Genomic DNA, 23,634 nt, shown 5'->3' with positions numbered 1-23,634 from the left:
TGTAAGGACAGATACGAGTAAACCTGCCTACAGGAGCTAGCTTTATCATTCTACGTTCAATAAACATACATACAAAATATGAAAATGACATGTACATATTACATAAGGAAATATTTTACCGGTGTAACCTGAGTCAATACAGCATTTCCTTGAATTTTTACATGGTTGTATAAAACGTTCACAAGGAAATCAAATCATAAACAGAATTACGCTAAGGTTAGTTAAAATAGAAAATCACTTAAAACTCATTAGTCATCAAAACTAGATGTTGACAATGGGAAGTAATGCACTTAATCCACGATCGAGAAACGGGATCTAAGACCTTGAGCTCGGATTATGCTAGGCATCAGCAGGCATATTAATTGGTGTATCTTATTCTACTTTAGTTATTACTCACCGAAAAATGAATTTTAATGCAAACATAAATTGATTGAGTAAGTTGAACAAAAATATACATTAGATGATTGAAAATCTACAATCTCAATTCTTTGTTGGCCACATCTAAAAACTCTTACTATGTTTTAGGCTTAGCAAAAATATCAGTAACTGGACTATTATCATAATCACTGAGAAATCCTAATAAAATAATGTTAAATTTGCATTGATTTAATTTTTACTAACATTGAACGTGATTGTAACAATTCCAATCTACCTAGATAGTTATCATGTTCCATACAGCACATGTTTTGTGAACAGTAGTGAGTTTGTATTTAGACGACATGTCATTTAAATCACTTGTCAGTTTGAATACACAACGCCGCTGACGGATCTGAATTTGAATCAGTTCACGTGACATGACATGAGCTATTAAATACATTCTGTAACTGCTACAGCTCACTGTCCTCTCGACTCTAGTTTTGAATAAATAACTTTCAGAATAATAAACAAAATGGTTTCTGGCACAACTAGTAACGATTGGAAATGCTTTACGTGTAATAGCAATTAATATATATATATATATATATATATATATATATATATATATATATATATATATATATTATTGTAAAAATTAAATATCTCGTTTATTTATTGGGTGGTTAGTACTTCATTTCGATAGGGAACCGTTTTGGCCACCATCTTGGATCCGCCATAATGGATATAAATGCAATTTTAAAATATAATGATAGAGTTGTGACACATAATTAAAAAATGGATTTTCACGCTGATTTTAATGCAAAAATCCATTTTAAATACAGTACCTTTTTCGTTTGAAGGTTCAAACAAAAACTCTCCCACGTACATTTCTTACTTGGACGATTCGTACTTTGACATTTTTTTGGGATTATTTTTCTTATATCTCAAGTTTTTATTAACGCTTGTAGTTCGTTCTAGCCTTAAAATACTCCATGATGTAAGGGCTTTCATTTGAGGTATTGGTAATTAAAAACGGACTAGTAAGAGACGAGCTACAAACCCCAACATAATATTAAATTTAACTTTTTAGAAATCAATTTTTATTAAAATATTTATACATCGGGTTGTTATTCGTCACCAAGTCCTTTCTGGTCTCAAGTTACTGTATGTATAGTTAAATGTATGGCATTAATTTTATTTACCACTAAATAAATATGACAAATTTAAAAAGAGCCATGGACCTTCATTTAACATAACTATTTTTATTCCGAAATTCGTCTTTAGTTAAAGACATAATCCACAATTCTAAATAACACCCAAAACTCTTTATAGTCTTAAGTAATTCTTCAAAGTATTGAATTTTATTTTCGCTTTGTATTACTTATTGGGAGGTATTCAGAATTGGGGATATATGTCTTAAACTAAAGACGAATTTTGAAATAAAAATAATTTAATGTTAAATTAAGGTCCATGACTCGTTTGAAATGATAACCAGTTTCATTCCAGTTCATGAACTACTCAACATGGATAGGGCCTGGCTGTGTGATCGTGCGATTCTGACGCCTAAAACGAGCAAGCAACACAGATAAACATGAAGAAGAAGGCTCTCTTCCAAAGCATAAACGTACGCATAAATCAGTGAACACCGTCCTGAGAGAAGACGATGCTGTAAACTACCCGGCAGAGTTTCTCGACTCAGTTTCAGCACCCGGTTTGCCAGCCCATGAACTCACTCTGAAGGTTGGAGCTCCAGTGATGCTGTTGAGAAACTTACATCCAGCCAATTTGTGTAATGGAACACGTCTTCGTATTCGCAGTCTCCAGCGATACACAACTGAAGCAGAGATTCTCACTGGTTGTGGTGCTAGGGAATTGGTATGTATCTCAATAATTCCATTGATTCCTAGCAACTACCTAATTGAGTTCAAGCAGCTACAGTTCCCCGTCACAGTTTGCTTCGCCATGACGATTAATAAATCACACGTTGTCCACAGCTGGGGTGGAACTGAAAGTATCTTATCAGCGCTACTCTCAGACGTCGTGTGTTCCAGAGTGAGATCCAGCAAAAGCCTCTTCAGTCAAGCTCCTGGCTGCTAGACTGCAAACGTATTGAGGAGGCACTCACATAAACCATACACATCCTCTTCGGCAACCATAGAAACCTTGGTTGAAAGAAGGGAAAGATTTTCTAAATACTATATTACAAACCACTTCTCATTTAAAATTAATTTGTTTTATTGTATACTTGTGGTCGTCCAGTGGTCGAATACTCGACCAAAAATACGTGATGTACTCGCATTGAATATTTGATACTGAAGTAGACATTCCATTTATATGAACCAGTTGTCGCTATTTTTTATTAAAACCATGTAGTTGTGTGAACCAGTCACAATATGCTAAAATCATATTTTACTATCTTATTTATTGTTACTGACAAAGTTGATGGGTCGAAATAGCTCTTAATAAGTGAAGTTTGACTTGGTAAAAACCATTGTGTATTCAAGAGAAATTAGTCACTTAGATCAGCGCAATCTGTTGGTGGCGCACATCAACTATGACGAATTAAATTAAAACTGGCGACACCTTTAACATAAGGATGGAGTGTCTAGTTGTAGGCATTAATACTTTTTGTCTATGGTTGTAAGTCAAAGGTACAGACTTTTCTATTTCCACCCCACGCTGTAAATAAAACATGTGATTGTAATTTCTTCCATTTTTTATTTTCTGTTTATATTTCATCGTTATTTAGTCAGCATGGCAACTCATAAAGCCCATGCAATTTTTTAAAATTTCAAATTCATTTTATATAGTTATATTTGAGCCTATTTTAATTTTTGAAGAAATTCTGCACATCTACAGGAAAATATCTTTCTAACAGTATGCGTAGATTTTCCCTGATATGCACACGAGCTGAGAAAAAGGCTTTTAAAGAAACATGCTTGCCTATTAATATATAGATTTTATTCAACCCGTACGAAATACGGTACCCAGATAGTTTAATATTAAAATGTAACATCACATGCTATATAATTACGTTTATTTTGTGCTCGACGTTGAGCGCCACGTTGACTCGTGTTTTAGTAAACGATTTGTTTTCCATATTCTGGCTTGTTTATGAGCCAGAGGCATTTTATGGCATTTTGAAATGCAACAGTAAAAATAAATTAATTCATGCAGCCTCTGTGTTTATTTCCGTGAAAGTCAAGTTTTTTTCAGATTGTATGTTTAATTAACTGTGAGCTTTTCACATTTCCCACTAACCAGTGTGTCTGTCAAAGTAATTGCATGGTACTTATTCTTTAGTTTTATTAATACAAAAAATCATTTTAGCAAAATAAAATAATAGACACATTCTTCCAGCGATGATTTGGACAGCCTAGTTTTGTATTTTTTACCTAATAAACTGACTAAAGAACATTTGTTTACAGGATAGGCTTAGCTGAAATTGTTATTTGATTTGATTTGATTTGATATACATCTGAATATAGAATAAAGTAATTGAAGATAAACTTTGATCAATATGACAGAATATTGAAAACTACTAGTACTTGTTGTAGCTAAAGTAAGAAAACAAAGAAATATATTGACAAGGAATAGTTTACAAAATTCAGATTTTAAAAAAGCTCTACACACTAAATAATACATCCGTTTATGTTACAATCGAGGAGGGCCAATTGTTTCAAATTTAGTTTTATTGTATACAGGGGGTTTGTTGTTTCTGAGTTATACAGAAAAATACTTTGACAAAACAATTGTTTATTGTAGGACTTTGCTATATTTTGCTACATCAATGCTATATTCGTATTTTCTTAACAAACTTCATATATTTGTACTCAGTTTTAAAGTAGTAAAAATGAATCTTACATTTACAACGACACAAAATAAAAAAAAATAAAAATGATCAATCGTAATGATGTAGGCTATGGCAACGCCACTCCTAGGCATTTATCACTCAGTTGATACAAAGCACCTAGAGTCGCCGGGGTTGAAAAATCAATCAATATACTAGTGAAGGGATCCCTTTAAAAACACACTTAGATTCGTATGTTACAGCATTTGGTATCAAAAAATGATATAGTCGGCCATCAGGCACACTAATGTTTCAACAATTAACATTTAAATGATATACTCTGGCTGGTCACAAGTGTTAATTATTGAACAGTGTGTCCAATATGTGTTAATAGTACGTGATATTAGTAATTGAAAAATGCCTAATTGAGGTTACGAGGCTAAAAAAAACGAGTATTACCTTGTTAAAATCACATTAATTGTTAATATAAGGGTACCGGTAATTTTTTTAAATCTTTACAACATTTGCAATACAATAATACATAGCTATTGGGCTGTTGTAAGAAATTCTGTTTAAGTTCCACCCGGAAAGTTTAGACCTTCAATTAGGACAAAGAATCAATTAAAAATTCAGAGCTCTATTTCTAGGTTGGAGAGTTGTGCTGAAGGTACAAAATTTTATCAAATACTTTTTAGTTAAAATGATACGCTTTAAATTGATGAATAGCAACGTAATTACAGTAAAATTCATAAATAAATCTGTGATGATGCAAAACAGGTATTTTGAAGGATAATGGATACAGTATACCACTATGAAGATACTATTTTAGATGAAAAAGATTGATGGTGACTTTTTCTCACAATTCCATTCTAAACTTATTTATGTACCATTTAGACTATGTAACTATTTATGCTCCAGGCATAGGCCTAATATAGTCAGGAATACTAATGTTTTAAGATGTTGTTTCTAAAAATGGTATAGTAATAGCTTTGACTATTATGGGGTTTTTACATTTAATACATAACTAGAGGACCCTTACTGCCCCCCAGAAAAAATATCATATCCGAGAAATAATCAAATTTATGATTTTTGATCGAGTAAAACAGTATCTTGTAGGCCTACTTAACTGATCAATAGCTCAAATTAAAGCCTTTAATTTACTTATTATTTTGAGTCCAAAACATTAAAAAAAGCATGAACAATAATGGAGCTATTGAGTTTTAATCACGGAAAAACCTTATAACAAATATTTTTTTATGTTGATTGTTCGCCTTTTGTTAGCTTGAAACTCGTCTGATTTGAATAACTAATATCTTAAATGAAAGCTGGTATTTCAATGAAGGGTCTTAGACCAATATACATCTTAAATTAAAGTAAGAATTCGAAAATAAATCAAATTAATGTTTTTTGGTAGAATAATACAGTAGATAAATATATGCGAATGCTTGTTGTGAAATCTGTGCGTGCATACCTTCAATTTAATGTCTCAATCATGAAAATCGGTTTGGGAAGAAGAGCCAAACGAACATGGAAAAGAAAACCCAAATCTAATCCCTTAAATAAATTTGACGAACATGGGGAGCAAATATTGTTTACGTATAAGCCGAGTGGGACTGTAGATACTGTAATGCCGATGCGTTATGTGAAATCTGTGCATGCATACCTTCAATTTGAGACCTCAATCATGAAAATCGGTCGGGTAGAAGAGCCAAACGAACTCGGAAAGGAATAACCAAATGTTTTTTACGAATTTCCCATATAGGGAATAAGCTATTACCGTAGGTAGTACTCATTGTAAGACCTGGATCCGGGACCGATTTTCCTTTTCGTGTAGAGGTCCCTAGAGGCCAAAAACACCATCCGTTCAAATTCATAAATATAGTTATGTGTGCCCGTTAGCACGATAACTCGATCAAAAATGTACAGATTTTTATGAAATTTTATATACGCGTGTAAACCTACGTTTATACGAACGAGTTCGCGAACCAGCATAATCGGATATGGGAAAGGGGGTTTATGGGGTAAAAATTGGGTTTTCCCATTTTTGACCCTAAAAACATACCATTTTGCAATTCATTTCCAGACTATTTTGTAGAGCGTAAAAACAAATAATTTAGTATATCGAAGCGTTATTATGCGCCTAATAGCAATAGGGCTTATACCGCCTAGTATTAAACAAAATCCCATGTTATTCTTATGGGGAATAAGTAAACTGTTGTAATTTGCTTGTTTATGAACATATTTTGGTAAATTTTGGAAAATGTATTTGTTTCTTACTAACACATTGTGACATTTTACACACAAAAACAATTTTTCATCCTTCCTGTAGCAGCAAACCTAAATACTCGTTAAACCAATGCTATTTAAATAGGGAATAAATGTGATATTTTTAAGGAGATATTTTAGAGTAAATCCAATAAGGCAAGTGAAAAATCGCTTAGTCCGCAGCCTTGCTGCGGCGGGTTATTAATATATAAGATAATTGACAAAATACGTGTAAATTGTTGTTTTTTTGTGTTTGAAACTAGATAGATGATGGTTGTGCAGTTATCAGTGTCAGTCACAGTTATGTTGAATGATGAAACGTAACACAAAAATGAAATCCAACATATTAATAATGAGAACCAACACATGACGCACAAGAACACATCAGGTGACTGTGACAGAAACCAGGATTTATTGTCCAGGCTTGTTGTGTATTTATGACTTCATTTTTTATCTTCAACTACCAAAGTAAATTAATAAACTAGTCAGTTATTTATTAGTTTATTTGTATATAGTTATTTAACTGCTCGTGTCATTCTCTTCAAGTTGATAACGGCCTCTTTACTATTTTATATCTAAATAACTTCTTGATCAGCATTGTGCGAGTTATTGAATTTACAGTAGTAAATAAAAAATACGTTTGATAACACTTAAAATACACCTTTAAGTGTTATTAGAGGTATATTTTATTTACTTTCCATTTTATATCTCCACAAAAGGGCGTAATCTAAACATCGGACCAACCAGAGAGATTTTAAGATAACAAAAAATAAGTAGATGCAACTGTTGTAATTAATTTAAAAAATGTGCTATGAAAGTCGGGGACATTTAATATTATACAAGAGTCTTCAGGAGCAAAGCTTTGTTTGCAATAAGATGTGTCATTCTAATAAGCTTGTATCCAAATTGGATAAATTATTTTATTATTTACTAGCTGAGTACCCGTCCTTCGTACGGGGTTGGTATACAATGCTTATTGTAGTTAAATACTCGTGCTTTGCATTTGCAATGAGTGAGGACACGTTTTGAGAAAATTTGGTTTACTATAATCTACGGTATACTATAGTATATAGAATATCTACCATAGCCATAATGTTCTACCACTTCACCTAAACAATAGAAAGAAGTCAAGTTCTCACACTCAGGTTTTTGTTGCTGCTTGGTTCAAATTAGCTGTTGTCATAAACCATGGTGCACCATAAACTAATGGTGCTGCACCCTATTGGTAAACCGTATAACCTTTTAATGCTATTGAATATTTTAGAAACAAATTGTGTAGTTGAAACAGCTGGCAAAATTATTTAATTCCTTTTAAATGTGAATACTCCTAAGGTTAATATGGGAAACTCTAGAGCCGCTGGGGCGGAGCCCGAAACGATTTTTGAGGTAAGAATATGTCTATATGTTAATCGGGAACGTGAGCTATCATCATACCAAATTTCAACACAATCTGACTAGTAGTTAATGCGTGATTGAACTTCAAACAAACAAACAAATAAACAAACAAACACACAAACTTTCACATTTATAATATTAGTAAGATTAAATTAATTTTTTACGGCTGCCATTTTCAACACGGTTGTCTATTTGAGGTCTGGTTTGCGGCATCGTTTTTAGTTTAACAAGACCTTTAGTTTGATGTACATATCAACCTATGCTTACCTCTAAGATTTTAAACTTAGGCCTACTACCTATGGGCTGGGCAGTCCCCCATAGGTGACATCCGATCACCATGTACACAAAAAGGTATCTTACTAGTAATGATATGGCAAATTCGGTTGTGATATCTCTTTTCGTTGTAAAGTTATAAAGTCGTTCTAAGACTTTATTGTCACCCTGTATATAGTTACCGTCTTTAGAAGTGTGTATCACGTGTTGCCTGTATTTGTTTGTAAGAGTGCGTGCATTGGTGAGTGTGCGAGTATGCGTGTGTTTTTCGTGAGTGTGCGTGTAGGCTATGCATAATTTGTAGGACCCCTCTGGCCACTGTAGACGAGGGAGGCTGTTACTGTGTTACTGTGTCAACAATCTGTTACTTATTCATATTGTCCACAGGGATCCGGCACAACACTACTAACTGAGTAGTCAGATTTTCAGTTCCTCCCCCCTCTACATTTTGGGGGTGCAAAGCTATAAAGAAATATGGAATTTTTTATTCGACCTTGTCAAGAATAGTGAGGTTAGTCTTGAGTTCTTACTTGAAATAGTACTTTTAATAAATTTTTCAACGGTTTTTAAAATATATTACTATTATTATTACGAGGTGTTAGTTTTAAATTTCAAATGCTTAAATTACACTATACGAGTGCATTATCAATAATTATAATATCAAATAAATTTTCATCTACAATAGTTTCACTTACCACATGGCCAAATATCATATGAGTTTAGGTATTAGCAACGTGAAATAAATATTTTGTTCAGGGTTCTTTAAGGACCTAGTATCTTGTTTTATATCTGGATCTTACGGATAATCAATATTTAACCAGAGATCAAAATTGCATGGAAAAAAATAGAAGTTTAGTATTAAAACTAAATGAATTAGTTTCCGTCAAAAGAACAAATTTATAATTTCGAAACAAATCATGTTCAGTATTTTAATTATTTCCTTGATTAAATTAACGATATTAAAAAATACAGAAACCCTTAAAAGATGTGTAAGTTTGTTATCACTCTAAAACAATAACTTTAAACATTTAAAATATATCCAGTGGCCCCAATATTATAGATTTTTTTAACTATTCTATAATTAAGGTACATGCAACAACGTTTAAAAAACGGAATTCTCAAAACTCGTTGAATAATTAATCGAATGAAACTCAAACTTTGGCTCTCATAATTAATTCACCATGTTTGTGAACACAAGTAACACAACCTGCAAATGTGGACTGATTAAATATTTGCAAACCTCTCTGACCTTTCGGAATTTCTTTCCGGCATTATACTCATTCGGTCGAATAAAAATAAAGTATTCATGGTTGGTAGTTGGAGATCTCATCACATGGTCAGACAAAGAAAGTTAAAAGCTAGGAGCAGAGGAATAGTTATTTGAAACATGTGTAAACATTTAATTTAAAAATTCTAAATTCCTTCTTGGTTTTAGTCATGATTATTTTATAAAACCCAAACAAACATCTCGATGAATAGGATGCACTGTTACTATAATTTCAACACTACTGATTTGTGTTAACGGGATCTATAGCCGGCCGGCACACGTACTTGTATAAATGTAATGCATTTTGTGTTAGTGTTATGTTTTTTTAATGTTTAAAAATTTTGACGAATCTGCAAGATGAATTGATAAATATATCCACGGACCTGAAGATAGAGCTTAAAAGCTCTGAGATGCGCATCGTCCGTACGTAACCTAGATAACAATATATTATATTATTAAAGTCATAGAGTTCAATTTGTGGTATAGTTCGCCACCCTAACTTGAGGCAGCCCAAGGCCGCACGCCGTATATCTATTGCGGCCTTTGGCTGCCTCAGGGTGGCGAGGACTATAGTTATTTGAGGCTATAATGGCACATCAAAATCATATGTCACCAAAATCCAGAAAGATCAAAATCTCAGAGTGTGTAGATTTGCTGAAAATCATTGGTATGACGAAATCCCCAAGGGCTCCACCCCACAGGCCGATTTCCAAAGGGCTGCACACTACATGCTTTCATTATTTAATCAATTAAATGAACAAGAACTGGTCGATGCAATTCACGGCTTTTTGTTTATACTGTATACTTGAAATGCATATTGATGGTACTTTATTTACGTTGTTGTATTTACGCTCACAAGTGTCCACTCACTCTAAAATCACAATAAGCCTAAGTATTAATAGTGAGCAAATTAACGGAATGGTAAAAACAAAGAAAGATATGTTTTAAACGCTCAGTGATTATTAATAGTTCCTTAGTAAAAAATCTATATTTGGTAGGCTACTAAAGTATTTAAAATAAAGCTAAAATTAGCTTAACAAATGAAATCAGTATAACAATATAAAACTGATATGGAACCTACACTGAACAGCTTCAAAGATCGTATCAGTGGTGTTAAAATTGAAGTTCCGCTTATCAGCTGGGCTATGGATGAAACATTTCATTCCACTGCTGCATATTGATATTTCAATTGTATTGTGCTGTGTCCTAGTTTTTTATTTAATCTATAGGATGTAAATCTTCTTGTGCTAATTAATTTCTACATTTATCTTGATGCTGAGTCGGTTGAAACCGTTGTGATGAGATAAGTGAGGTAGGTTTCACAGTAATGCAACCTTTGTTTGTGATAGTTTGTGGAGTCTTTCTGCTTCAGAATTGTGGAGTTTCAGCAATGTGGCGCATTCTGCATTCGTCTTCAAACCAAGATGAACTTGTCAAGGTTTTAAAAGGTAAAGTAAGAAAAATAATTTGTTGTAACTAAGTAGATTGATTAGTTGTATTGCAATCCTTTGTATATTAAGTTAAAAGTTAATTAATTATCGGATTTCTACTGAAAAAATTCCCTTACACATGTTGGATTTATTCCCAATAGGTTTAGTGACTACTTAGGTTGACTGCTTCAAGGAATGCCATAAAGTAAGTCATCTATATAGTTAATATAGCTTAGTATGAAATAAATAAATTTCACCAAAATATATCCATACACAAGTAAACTGCAATAGTTTGTTGATTCTCTGCACTAAAAGATATATGAGTATGGATTTTTAAGAGTTCCCTCAGTAACCATTAGCTGTACGCTGCAATATACAGTTATTTGTTTTTTGAGCTCTATAAAAGGGTTTGTACAGCTATATACAGTTACTTTCGTAACTGCTAAGTTTTATACATTGAGGGGAAAAATGGGGAACAAAATATTTTACCACATAAAACGCAATTGCGATCATGTTGGTTCGCGAACTCGTTTGAATAAAAGTGGGGGACCTAAAACCTATACTTTTGTAATTTGATAAAAATTTGCAGATTTTATTTAAGTTATCGTGCTAACGGACACACACACACACACACACACACACACACACACACACACATTTATCTTTAAATGTACGCAATGGATATAATAGACATCAAAAACGAAAAATTAGAGTGGTCCTAGATGGGAAATTCGCAAAAGACAAATAAACACAAAAAACTGTATTAAAATTGATAAAATGATATTTTCTTATAACTGCTCAAAACAGGTTGTATGTTTTGTTTTTCCAAATTATTTTAAAATGTTTTTACTCTACTTCCCGAGGCTGGTTTAGTTTGTTTTATGACTAAAAAATGGTATATTATTTGTTTTTTTGGATTAAACTAAAAAAACGTTGAAATAATAACGTGTTTGACCAATGGGATTTATTTAAACATAAGATAATAATAATCCAGATAGTTATTCTGAGAATAACGTTCAACAGAATAAGTGACAAAAACAGAGATAATTTACCGCATATATTGTATTCAAGAAGAACTGATTACTTTAAAGTATTCAATTGTTCAAGGACGTGTGAGTAGTGAATTGTTGAGTAAACTGAGTAAATTTGAGTGAATTGTAGTTGTTGGTCGAGTCGAGCTTTCAAAATATCTCAGGAGTTTCTAGCTTGTTCGAGTCGAGTATTTATATAGTGAAGTGACATGTATGATTGCTTCTAAATATAAAAATAAAGCACAGAAAGATGAAATAGGTTCTTCATGGTGTGATTATAACAATTAAAAATATATGTAACAGTTAACATTGGTTAAAAGTACAAATGTTTTATACTTATATTACAGATATTTGGCCTCACATATTCAATGCAATCTTCAATTCTAAACCTTATATAGCCTAAATTGAACTAAATAACATAACTTGTTGTAATCACCAGTATTTGACCAGTACACTGCATTCTTAAAATCCAATAGATTATATTCTATTATTTATTTAATACAACCACTGATGAAATGGAAATCTCTCAAGGAGCACTGTCTGTCTAATCAGTTGAGTGATCAGATCGTACCAAAGTAGATCTTTTACACGCTAGAGGGCAATGCAGTCAGGTCTTTTGCTTTTTAGAACCATTTAGAACGAAGCATGAATGAATAGAATGATGACCAATATGAATGAACCAAAGAGGACCAAGTTTTCTTAACAATTCTACACTTTTCATAGTTTGCACTCTGTTATTGCACATGTGGCTGAATAATATAAAGAGTTTAAAAACCAAGATGACTATGCTAAGCCTCTTATCAGATATGAAGTATAAAATCATTACGTGAGAATAGATTTTTTCAGCTATTACTTTCTACAAATATATAAATACTAGGTGAAACCCGTCGAAATCGACGGTTACTTTCAAGGCTTACGGTAATTCATCTAACTGCGATAAATTGGGTGAAATATACATATTTTGAGCATTTGGCATTGTTTAAAGATTAATAATTGTAAAAACAATAATGATATTAATTGCGGTAGTTGCCAAATTTGATTGATCATTCAATGAATAAAATATTCCCCATACCGTACGTCATCGGAGTTATTATTAGTATGTTATATGGTATCTCTTCCTTTGGAAGAACCTTTAAATAGTATTAAAATCCGAATTGGTGGATCTTTTGTAGTCAAACACTTCCGTGATTTCATCAATGTAATATTTATTTCAAAAGAAAATATTTTTTGGGAAGACATATTCTAACTTCAAAGGGAGGTATATCAGTACAGTATAAGTTTGATTTTTCCTTCGTCACGTCAGGTCAGTTCATATCGTACTTCTGTGCCAATGAATGAACCCTCTAGCATAGTTTTGAGAAATTGATTGTGGGGTTACTGTTAAAGCTGGAATTCCTTGACATGGGGGATGTCAGTTAGTTGTCTCAGCCTTATCAATAACATAAAGTTGTCAATATAATCTCTCTACGGAATGTTAGGTGTAGTGGAATACTTGAAGTGAAGTTGGCTTTTATTCTTGAACTGTTAGGGGCCTCCTAGTTCATTTGGTTTTGCGGCTTCATTGGCAACAAATAATGCAAATCACATAGCAATGGGACATTTCCAAAAAGCAAAAATACTGTAAATTGGCTGTACGTATGTATTGACGTTTACATATTGTTAATCAACGTATCTTATAAAGGATTATGTGATCTAGTTTAAGAGGAATGTGACCTTTCTGTCATGACAGTAGCTGCTTAAACAGTATTTACTCAATGGGCCATTTTTACAGGCAAAATGTCGTGTTATTTTCAATAATGTTACCAACCCAGTGCGCCAAAGTTCGTAATATAGGCAGGTGCAAATAGTTTGTCAAGATGGGTACCATTTAGGCAAGGTTTCTATGTTTGGATTTTATTAGACACGATAAGAACAGATATTTCTGCATAAATATTTGATATGTGTAGAATAATATGATAAAATGTAGGCAAAAGTGGTGAAAAAGGCAGACACCAACCCGTACAATAGATAGTTACATAAGATAGTTCATAGTACATAAGATGGTACATAAGATAGTTCATTAAGAAATAATTTTAGAATTGCTGTGATAAAAGGGTTTTCCACTGATTTCGTAATGAATCGTTATTTTTCAAAACATGACATAATAAAGAAAATCAATTTTAAAATCAGAAAATAACATTGCAAATACTTATTTGGTGGAATTCAGTAATTCCCAATAAATAAATGTGTGTTGTTTGAAATACAGGTCAAGTCAGCGGCTGTAACAGACTTCATATGAATTATTTAATGCTATTTACATACGCAATAGCCTTTAGATTGCTTCTTAAACAGTATTTTAATTAGTGTAAAGGAAAAAAATATATTTTACCTTTGAAATAATAATATTAAACTTAACTACTAAACTTAAATTTAATACTAATTTGACTACTGTCAACGACAACTGACAGCCGGCAGAGTTTGGTTATGTTACTGGCAACAGGTGTTTGTGAGGCAGTAAAGAGGTGTGTTTGATGGTTTTAAGTGGATTAGTACAATGAGTGGACTGGATAGTGATAGTGAACAAGAACTTATCAATAAGAAAACGAAGAAAGGTAAAAAGTTTGGCAGGGAACGAGATGTCTTAGCAAGAGGATTAGAGTTCAAAGTCATGAGCCAGGCGAGGACTGCAAATGTCGTTTTCACCTTTTATGTACTAATAAACAGTTTACAATAATAAGACTGTGTTGTTAAAAGAAATCACCCTCTTAAAAAAGTGACAAGTAATCAGGATTGCAAGTACTGTAAGCTTTCAGGGGAAAAACTGGCTAAAACTATGAACAAGACCGGTTTTTCCCCAGTTACATTGGTAGATTACCCATTAAATAATTTATAGTTTAAGAAATATTGTAAATATGACTTTTTTAAATTTAAATTCTCTATTATTTAACTTTCCAATAATACTGGAATTCTTTAAAAAAAAAATAAAAAAAAAATTATTTTTTGGTATTTTAGGTTTTTAAAAGTTTTAAATGGCTCTCCTAAAAAGTTTTGAAAAACTGACTTAGCCCGGTTTTCCCCTGGACCCTTCATATAAGGATTAGATATCCTAATTTTGTTTGACAATCCCATAAAAGTTTTAGGTGATAAAATCTGTAGTTATCACTGTAATATGTTTTGATTTGTAAGTGTAAGTTAATTTCTTTTTTACATTTCTTTATTGGTATATAATTTGTGTTTTCACTTATTAGAAGTAAATTTTAGATTTTTATAGCCCACAACTCTGTACATGTATTGTTTTTGTACTTGATGTTCCTGTCCTGGGAAAGAACCTTCGGTCTCTCAGGGCAGGTTAAATAAAGAATTTGTCAATTGTAATAATTCATAAACTCGTATGTTAATGTAAGGTCTCTTACAGATACGGGTAGCCTCAAAGACAGAAGGGTAGCAGATGTCATGAGACAAGTTGACCGAGGCAAATACTGCAAAGAATCTCCTTACGTGGACGGTCCCATGTCTATTGGCTACGGAGCCACCATCAGCGCTCCCCATATGGTGAGGACCTAGAAGTTGACTAGGTAACTATTTTAAGATTTATTTTTTAAATTAAATTTCCTATTTCGATTCTTCAGTCTTGTGCTCACAATGTAATATAACAGTATTCATTAGAGATACTTGGGGTTGTTATAGGAAAACGTTATGGTTGTGCTCTTAAATAGATCTTAGTATATAAGCTTACAGGTTAGTTTCATATATATTCTCCATCTACAGTATTGCAGGCAAGTTATATTGCATTTTATTGGGTTAAAGCAAATAGCGCAGGGAATTGTGTTTGTTTTTACAGGGTAAATTTACGATTCAAACGAGCTATAAAGAGTATCTCTGCCTTTAAAACATCTGCTAGGTTTTAAGAGATGTGATCTCTTAAACTTACTATCGAGTAGTAACCTAACATTAAATAGTTTGTTTTTGAGTTTCTGGCAATAAAACTAGTGATTCATACTACCATGATTATCCAATTCTGATTCTGTACTATAGCATGCCTACGCACTAGAGAAGCTGAAGGATCACCTGGTGGAGGGAGCCAGGGCCCTAGACGTCGGGGCTGGCAGTGGCTACCTGACTGTGTGTATGGCACTGATGGTGGGGGCGAGTGGTCGTGTGGTGGGGGTGGAACACATGCCAGAGCTGCTTAACAAATCTATCACCAATGTAATGCACGACAAGCCTCACTTGCTGCGAGATAGTATCATCAAACTTGTTGGTAAATGCTGTACTATAGGTAAAAGATCACCACCTGGCTCTCAACAGGTGATTTAGACGTCAAGTAGTACTAAGTATGCAAAATAGTTTTACTTGTTAGACAGTAAATAGTGTTAGGAAATAAAAGAATAGTATATTTCGTACCAAGGGCCGAAAATGAGGTCTTGCCGGCTCGAGATAGTTTTTAAGTTCGAGACGAAGTCGAGAACAGTTCGATCGAGAGCTGCAAAACCATTTCGGTCCGTGGTACGAACGCTATTTTTCACCACACTATACACTATTACCACTATTCACCACTATAATAGTGCACACTGATAGTCAACACAACTACAACTTTAAGGTTATGTGAAGAAATAATTTGAGGAATCAGCAAAAATAAAAATAAATAGTTGCTAGGCAACGGTGATGGATTTTGATTGTGTATTTAAAATGCATTCATTAAGTAAGTAAGCGGACAGCTGACTTTGCGGCCCCGGCCTGTAAACACCTGCTCGGTCCCCAAATTACGATGACAGCTGGCATGGCCAGCAAAACCTAACTTTCAGCCACCAATTAACGTATGTAATACAGCCAAAAACATCATAGTGTGGTGAAATAGTATATTTCGTACCTAGGGCCGAAAATGAGGTTTTGCAGGCTCGAGATAGTTTTTAAGTTCGAGACGAAGTCGAGAACTTAAATCGATCGAGAGCTGCAAAACCATTTCGGTCCGTGGTACGAACGCTATTTTTCACCACACTATACCCTATTACCACTATTCATCACTATAATAATGCACACTGATAGTCAACACAACTACAACTTTAAGGTTATGGTAAGAAATAATTTGAGGAATCAGCAAAAATAAAAATAAATAGTTGCTAGGCAACGGTGACAATAACACAATTCTATTGCAATGCTATGGATTTTGATTATGTATTCAAAATGCATTCATGTTTTAAGTAAGTAAGCGGACAGCTGATTTTGCGGCCCCGGGCTGTAAAAACCTGCTCGGTCCCCAAATTACGATGACAGCTGGCATGGCCAGCAAAACGTAAATTTCAGCCACCAATTAACGTATGTAATACAGCCAAAAAACATCATAGTGTGGTGAAAAAGAGTTTTTAAAGTTCTATTTTAATAAATACGTGGGGTCCTTTAAATACTTTGCAAATTACTGATGATATTAGCGTAGTAAAGGAATGGGAACATAACAATCACCTTACGTGTTTACTTAATTGAAACTTTTTATAAAACAAACTGGTTTGTATAAAGAACATAGCCTAAGTACTAATTTATGATGTCAATTGTAAAGTCAATGGGATGAATCCCTGAATAGGATCAATGGGATGCCAGTTGAATAGTTTTTTTTTTGGAAATTTATAATCTAAAAAAAATTATGTTTATCATTCTGTATAATAGCTTATTGCTTTACATCTGGGCCATACAAAAATATACATTTGATTTTACCTGTTCTAAACATTATACCCATACAAACGAGGCTTCCATTAATGTAGGCTATGCATGATTGTATTACAGGGAATATTTTCCAAACATCTGACTTTTATATACATCGCAAACATATGCTATGACGATTATATATATATATATATATATATATATATATATATAAATATTTATTATTAACCGATCAGCATTACACAGGTTACCGATTGCTATACAGGTTAGGTGTAAAATAAGAAACAAAACTTATACGTCGACTTTTATGCATTTCGTAATACGCAAACTCCTCCTAGACGACTGAATCAATCGTTTTCAAATTTTGGATGGTGATAAATACCATATCGGTGAGTGCCAACATCTATATGGCGTTAAAAATAACTCTCAGGAATCCGCCCCACTGGGTCTCAAAGTTTCAATGTAATCCTTATGGAAGCAGTATTTGAAACGTAAACAAAGACATATGATCAGCTGTTGACTTTTGAATGCAGTAGATAAAGAAATAGCTGATAGCATTACTCCACAGATATTAGAACAGAAACGGTATGGATCATAAATATAATCAAATGACGACACTAGCTTTGGGTCCTTGACGTATGAAGTGGTTAAGGAAGTAATAAAGGTGAGCAGTCTGGAGTATGGAAACTGTTTATGACGATTAGATTTAGGTATCTGCATTCCTAAAATTCTATGGGAAGGGAGGAAAACGGGTCCGCGACTTAGGAAGTGGTGAAGGAAGTACTAAAGGTGAGCAGTCTGGAGTGTGGAAATTGTTTATGGCGATTAGATTTAGGTATCTGCATTCTAAAAATTATAAGGGAAGGGAGGAAAACGGGTCCGCGACGTAGGAAGTGATGAAGGAAGTAGTCAAGGCGAGCTGTCCGGAGTGTGGGAACTGTTTATGACCATTATATTAAGGTTTGCAATCCTATGATGCTATGGGAAGGGCAGAAACAGGTCCGTGACGTAGGAAGTGGTGAAGGAAGTAGTAAAGGCGAGCAGTCCGGAGTGAGGGAACTGTTTATGACGATTAGATTAAGGTATCTGCAATCATAAAATGCTATGGGAAGGGAGGAAAACGGGTCCGCGACGTACGAAGTGATGAAGGAAGTAGTCAAGGCGAGCTGTCCGGACTGTGGGAACTGTTTATGACTATTAGATTAAGGAATCTGCAATCATAACATGTTATGGAAAGTGAGGGAAACAGGTCCGTGGCGTTGGAAGTGGCGAAGGAAGTAGTAAAGGCGAGCAGTCCGGAGTGTAGGAACTGTTTATGACGATTGGATTAAAGTATCTGCAATCATAAAATGCTATGGGAAGGGAGGTAAACAGGTCCGTGACGTAGGAAGTGGTGAAGGGACTAGTAAATGCGAGCAGTCCGGAGTGTGGAAACTGTTTATGACGATTAGATTAAGGTATCTGCAATCATAAAATGCAATGGGAAGTGAGGAAAACGGGTCCGCGACGTAGGAAGTGGTGAAGGAAAAAGTCAAGGCGAGCTGTCCGGAGTGTGGGAACTGTTTATGACTATTAGATTAAGGTATTTGCAATCCTATGATGCTATGGGAAGGGAGGGAAACAGGTCCGCTACGTAGGAAGTGGTGAAGGAAGTATTAAATGCGAGCAGTCCGGAGTGTGGGAACTGTTTATGACGATTAGATTAAGGTATCTGCAATCATAAAATGCTATGGGAAGGGAGTAAAAACGGGTCTGCGACGTAGGAAGTGATGCAGGAAGTAGTCAAGGCGAACTGTATGGATTGTGGGAACTGTTTATGACGATTAGATTAAGGTATCTGCAATCATAAAATGCTGTGGAAAGGGAGGAAAACAGGTCCACGATGTAGGAAGTGGTGAAGGAAGTAGTCAAAGCAAGCTGTTCGGAGTGTGGGAACTGTTTATGACGATTAGATTGAGGTATCTGCAATCATAAAATGCTGTGGGAAGTGAGGAAAACAGGTCTACGAAGTAGGAAGTGGTGAAGGAAGTAGTCAAGGCAAGCTGTCCGGAGTGTGGGAACTGTTTATGACCATTGGATCAAGGTATCTGCAATCCTAAAATGCTATGGGCTGGGAGGTAAACAGGTCCGTGACGTAGGAATTGGTGAAGGGAGTAGTAAATGCGAGCAGTCCGGAGTGTGGGAACTGTTTATGACGATTAGATTAAGGGATCTGCAATCCTAAAATCTATGGGAAGGGAGAGAAACGGTCCGAGACGTATGAAGTGGCGAAGGCAGTAGTCAAGGTGAGCTGTCCGGAGTGTGGGATCTGTTTATGACGATTAGATTAAGGTATCTACAATCTTAAAATTCTATGGGAAGAGAGGGAAACAGGTCCGCGACGTAAGAAGAGGTGAAGGAAGTAGTAAGGTGAGCAGTGTGGATTGTGGGAACTGGAAACAGTTCGTAGCAGTTAGATAAATGTATCTGCAATGCTAAAATGCTATGAGAAGGGATGGAAGCATCCCCACGACATAGAAAAAGGTGAAAGAAGTAGTAAAGGTTAGCAGTGCGGAGTGTGGGGAATATTTGTGGCAATTAGATTAACGTATCTAAAATACTAAATTGCTATGGAAAGTTGTGAAAACAGGTCCACGATGTAGGAAATGCTTAGATTGTAGTAAAGTATGAGCATAGTGTGAAAACCGTCTGTGGTAGTTAGATTAATGTATCTTTAATCCAAAAATGCTATGAGAAGGGAAGGAAACAAGTCTATGACGTAGGAAATGGTGATGGAAGTAGTAGGCCTAAGGCTTGCAGTGCAGAGTGTGGGAACTATCTTTGGCAATTACATTAATGTATCTGCAATCCTAAAATGCTATTGGAAGAGAGGGAAATAGGTCCACGACGTTGGGGGTGGTGAAGGAAGTAGTAAAGGTGAGCGTGTTGAGTGTGGGAATGGATTAATGTATCTGCAATGCTAAAACGCTATGGGAAGAGACTGTAGACTGTAGGTTAAAATAATTACGAAGCACGAATCGATACATATTTCGATACATGCAATCGTTTACAATAGAAATTTACAACTGAGTTGACAACAGCTGATTTTTACTCCATAGAGGATAAAAACTATTTTTACTTCCTAAAGAGTAAAAATGCTACTTTAGACCCGCAACGCATGCATTAAAAACGACTGGTATTACTGTAGTATGACCAAAACAATATAATATAAACCTTTGATGACTCCGCTCAATTTTGTGGATGCCTCTGCGAATGCCACCTAGTAACATTAACATAGGTAGAGGTCAGCTATATCCCTCAGGCACTTATTGTCACTGTTTTAGCGGGTCGGACTGTAAAGCCGCTGTCCACCAATGAAACTCAAATTAAAAAAGGGTTATAATAAAACATCTTGTGGTAATCTGGGTTTTAGAAGGTTGACTTCTGAAAAGTACGAAGAGTTATAAAATCTAATGCTGCTGGTAAATGAAAGTTTTGTAAATAATTTTGAGGTAATTTTCTTGATAAAATCTTCTATAGGTTTGATTCACAGTTCTAAATGTATTTGAACATACCAGGGACATTTTAGAATTATCCTTAAAACTTTATTTTGAAACGTTTGCAGTTGCTCTGACAACTGAAAACAGAACTACTAGACTATTGAATAATATTTTATTATTTACAACCAAGAAGCTTTGTGTGATTTTTCCATCTTGGTGAAAAGTATCGTTCACTACTCGTTAAAAGATCCATTCCGAGGCTCGACAGATATTTCCGCACTCGGCTTTACCACTATCTTGCACCGGATTGGGACACTTAGTGAATTGTTACGTAAATGCTCAAGTAGCTTCAGTTAAAAGAGACGATAAACTATGAAACAAATTAAATAATCTATTTATTTAATCTAGATAATTTTCAGAAGGAGATGGGCGGGCGGGTTACTCAAAAGAAGCTCCTTATAATGCAATTCATGTTGGTGCTGCAGCTGAGGTTATTCCTCAACAGGTAAGCCTAAGACACTGGCTCATTCTGATGTTAGTGAAATATATTAACTGTGTTATCTTCGTATTGGTAGACTCAGAGAATTTGATAACTACAGAAATGGGACATTTTTTATTCTAGTACCTTGGTACGGGTAGTATAGGTATTGTGTGTTCATTATTTGAATTTTAACTTTCTTATGTACAGCCAGAATTGGTAAATTTTTTACAGTTAACAACACCTAAATTCATCTTTTAAAATAAAATAATCTTAATTAGGACATTGAGCCATAAGCTATGGCTATACTATGAGAAGTTACTTATAAAGAAACCTACTGAAAACCCAAATAAGCTATTTCATGGATACAGATGAAATATTTAGTAATCCAAATTAAACCCTTGATCTGTTGTTTAATCCTCACGAGAAATCAATCGTTTTCTGTTTATCCGATAGCTTAGCTTACTCAAATGTAAATCCCGTATTTATTTTAGAGTTATGAAAAGGAATATTTGATATATTTTGATGCCACTTGAACCCGAAACTACAATTTACAATGCAGAGCTACAATTTTAATACTACACATGTTGTAGTATCAAAAATGTTACAAATAATGTAAATGTTTGGAGTTTATGAAAAGCTATTGAATATGGCCTTGTGTTTAACGCTATGGGAATAATTTTGACTATATAAATAAACAGTTCATTTTTGTCATTAAGAGGTTGATTATTTAATTTTATTGGTCTATGATTATACTGTAAAATGCCAACATCTTTTCATGCATTTGTATCCCGTGTACCAGCTGATAGACCAGCTGGCAGAGGGAGGCAGGATGGTGATTCCTGTGGGACCAGAGGACGTCGCTCAGGTGATGGTTATAGTGGACAAGAAAGAGGACGGAGAAGTAGTGAGGACCACGGACACCTCAGTGAGATTCGTCCCTCTCACTGACCGTGAGAAGCAGCAGGACAACTACTACTGACGGTGTTAATCACTAGTTATTCATATCACTTCGCCTTCTGGATTGAAAAACTATTTAAAATAAATAGGTTACATAACATTTTGCTGACATTTATCCTTATACTGTCCTAATTCTTGTCACTGTAGAGAAATAAATGTACATATTTCAACAGAGAATACTGTACAATATTTAATTTTAATTTTTTCAATCTCCCTGTAAACCAGTATATCAAATATAATGGGTGGCGCATAAAGAACGCATGGATTTGAGTTGAGTGGTGAGAGCAATAAGAACGTCCGTGGAGGAACAGGGCCTGGTTGTTTTGTAGGTTAGGGCGTCCAGTTTTAGTAGCAATGGTGCAATCGACCTGGCACATCGCGTTTTTGCTGTAGAAAATTTATTCAAAAATAATGAATCTGATATAACTGTTCAATGGCTTCTCCGTGCACAGTTCAATGGTTCAAAACAAAACCCGATCGCAACACAATACTTTGTTGGGTAGCTTCTTTTCGCACAACTGAATCAGTTATGAAGCAGAAGTGGTTTGGTTGTCCATGCACAGCGCGAACTCCACAAAATGTCGACAGAGTAAGGGCGTCTGTTATTCAAAGCCCTCGCCGCTACACTGTGCTTGTCTTGACGCTCCTTGCAGGGCAACCTGAAAGATGAGTTAAAATTTCATCCTTACAAAATTATGATCGTACAGAAGGTTTATGAACGTGATTACGAAAAATGGAAACTGTTTTGAGAGAATGGTTGATGTTCTTGCCACTGATGGCGTTTTGTTTATGATGTTAATGATGGAGCACAGTTTCATTTTGATAGTTATGTCAATAAGCAAAACTGGCGCTATTTGGCAGCAGAAGACCCAAAAGAATTGCATCAAAAACCACTGCATGATTTGAAACTTAACGTTTGGTGTAACTTTCGAAAGTGGGAATTCTTGGGCCTTACCGAACATTTTTGAGGACTTGCGGAACATTGAACTTTGTGCAGAAAAGCCGTTGAACAGTTTTAACAGATTTAATTACTTTTGAATAAATGTTCTACCGCAAAAATGTGAAGTACCACGGACCACTGCACCATTACTACTAAAACTGGACACCCTAACCTACAAAACAACCAGGCCCTGTCCCTCCACGGACGCTTATTGCCCTCACCACTCAACCCAAATCCATGCGTTCTTTATGCGCCACCCAGTAAAAGTGTATTGTTTTCATCCTAATTGTCGAATTTCATTTTTTTAGAACAACATCTTGATCAGCATCGTA

At 34.6% G+C, this 23,634-nt stretch overlaps 1 protein-coding gene across 3 annotated transcripts; it reads left to right on the top strand.

The window, feature by feature from the left end:
* The first annotated feature begins 10,537 nt into the window (after window positions 1-10,537).
* Window positions 10,538-22,464, top strand: LOC128982687 (protein-L-isoaspartate(D-aspartate) O-methyltransferase-like). Of its 3 annotated transcripts, none has more exons than XM_054401636.1 (5): window positions 10,538-10,795; window positions 15,203-15,339; window positions 15,823-16,048; window positions 21,347-21,429; window positions 22,205-22,464. In XM_054401636.1, exons 1-5 carry the CDS (start codon window positions 10,675-10,677, stop codon window positions 22,382-22,384), a joined length of 747 nt encoding a protein of 248 aa, XP_054257611.1. In that variant the 5' UTR covers window positions 10,538-10,674; the 3' UTR covers window positions 22,385-22,464. The 3 variants fall into 3 exon arrangements, with proteins under 3 accessions (XP_054257611.1, XP_054257604.1, XP_054257617.1); XM_054401629.1 differs by having other exon boundaries at window positions 21,344-21,429; XM_054401642.1 differs by having other exon boundaries at window positions 10,554-10,659; window positions 21,344-21,429.
* The last annotated feature ends 1,170 nt before the right edge of the window (window positions 22,465-23,634 follow it).

Source organism: Macrosteles quadrilineatus, unplaced genomic scaffold (genome assembly GCF_028750875.1).
Source record: "Macrosteles quadrilineatus isolate MER2022 unplaced genomic scaffold, UCM_ALF_1.0 Scaffold_1__1_contigs__length_201487025, whole genome shotgun sequence".
Lineage (NCBI taxonomy): Eukaryota > Metazoa > Arthropoda > Insecta > Hemiptera > Cicadellidae > Macrosteles > Macrosteles quadrilineatus.
Note: the sequence above shows the minus strand (reverse complement) of the source record. Positions and strands in the feature narration are given on the sequence as shown.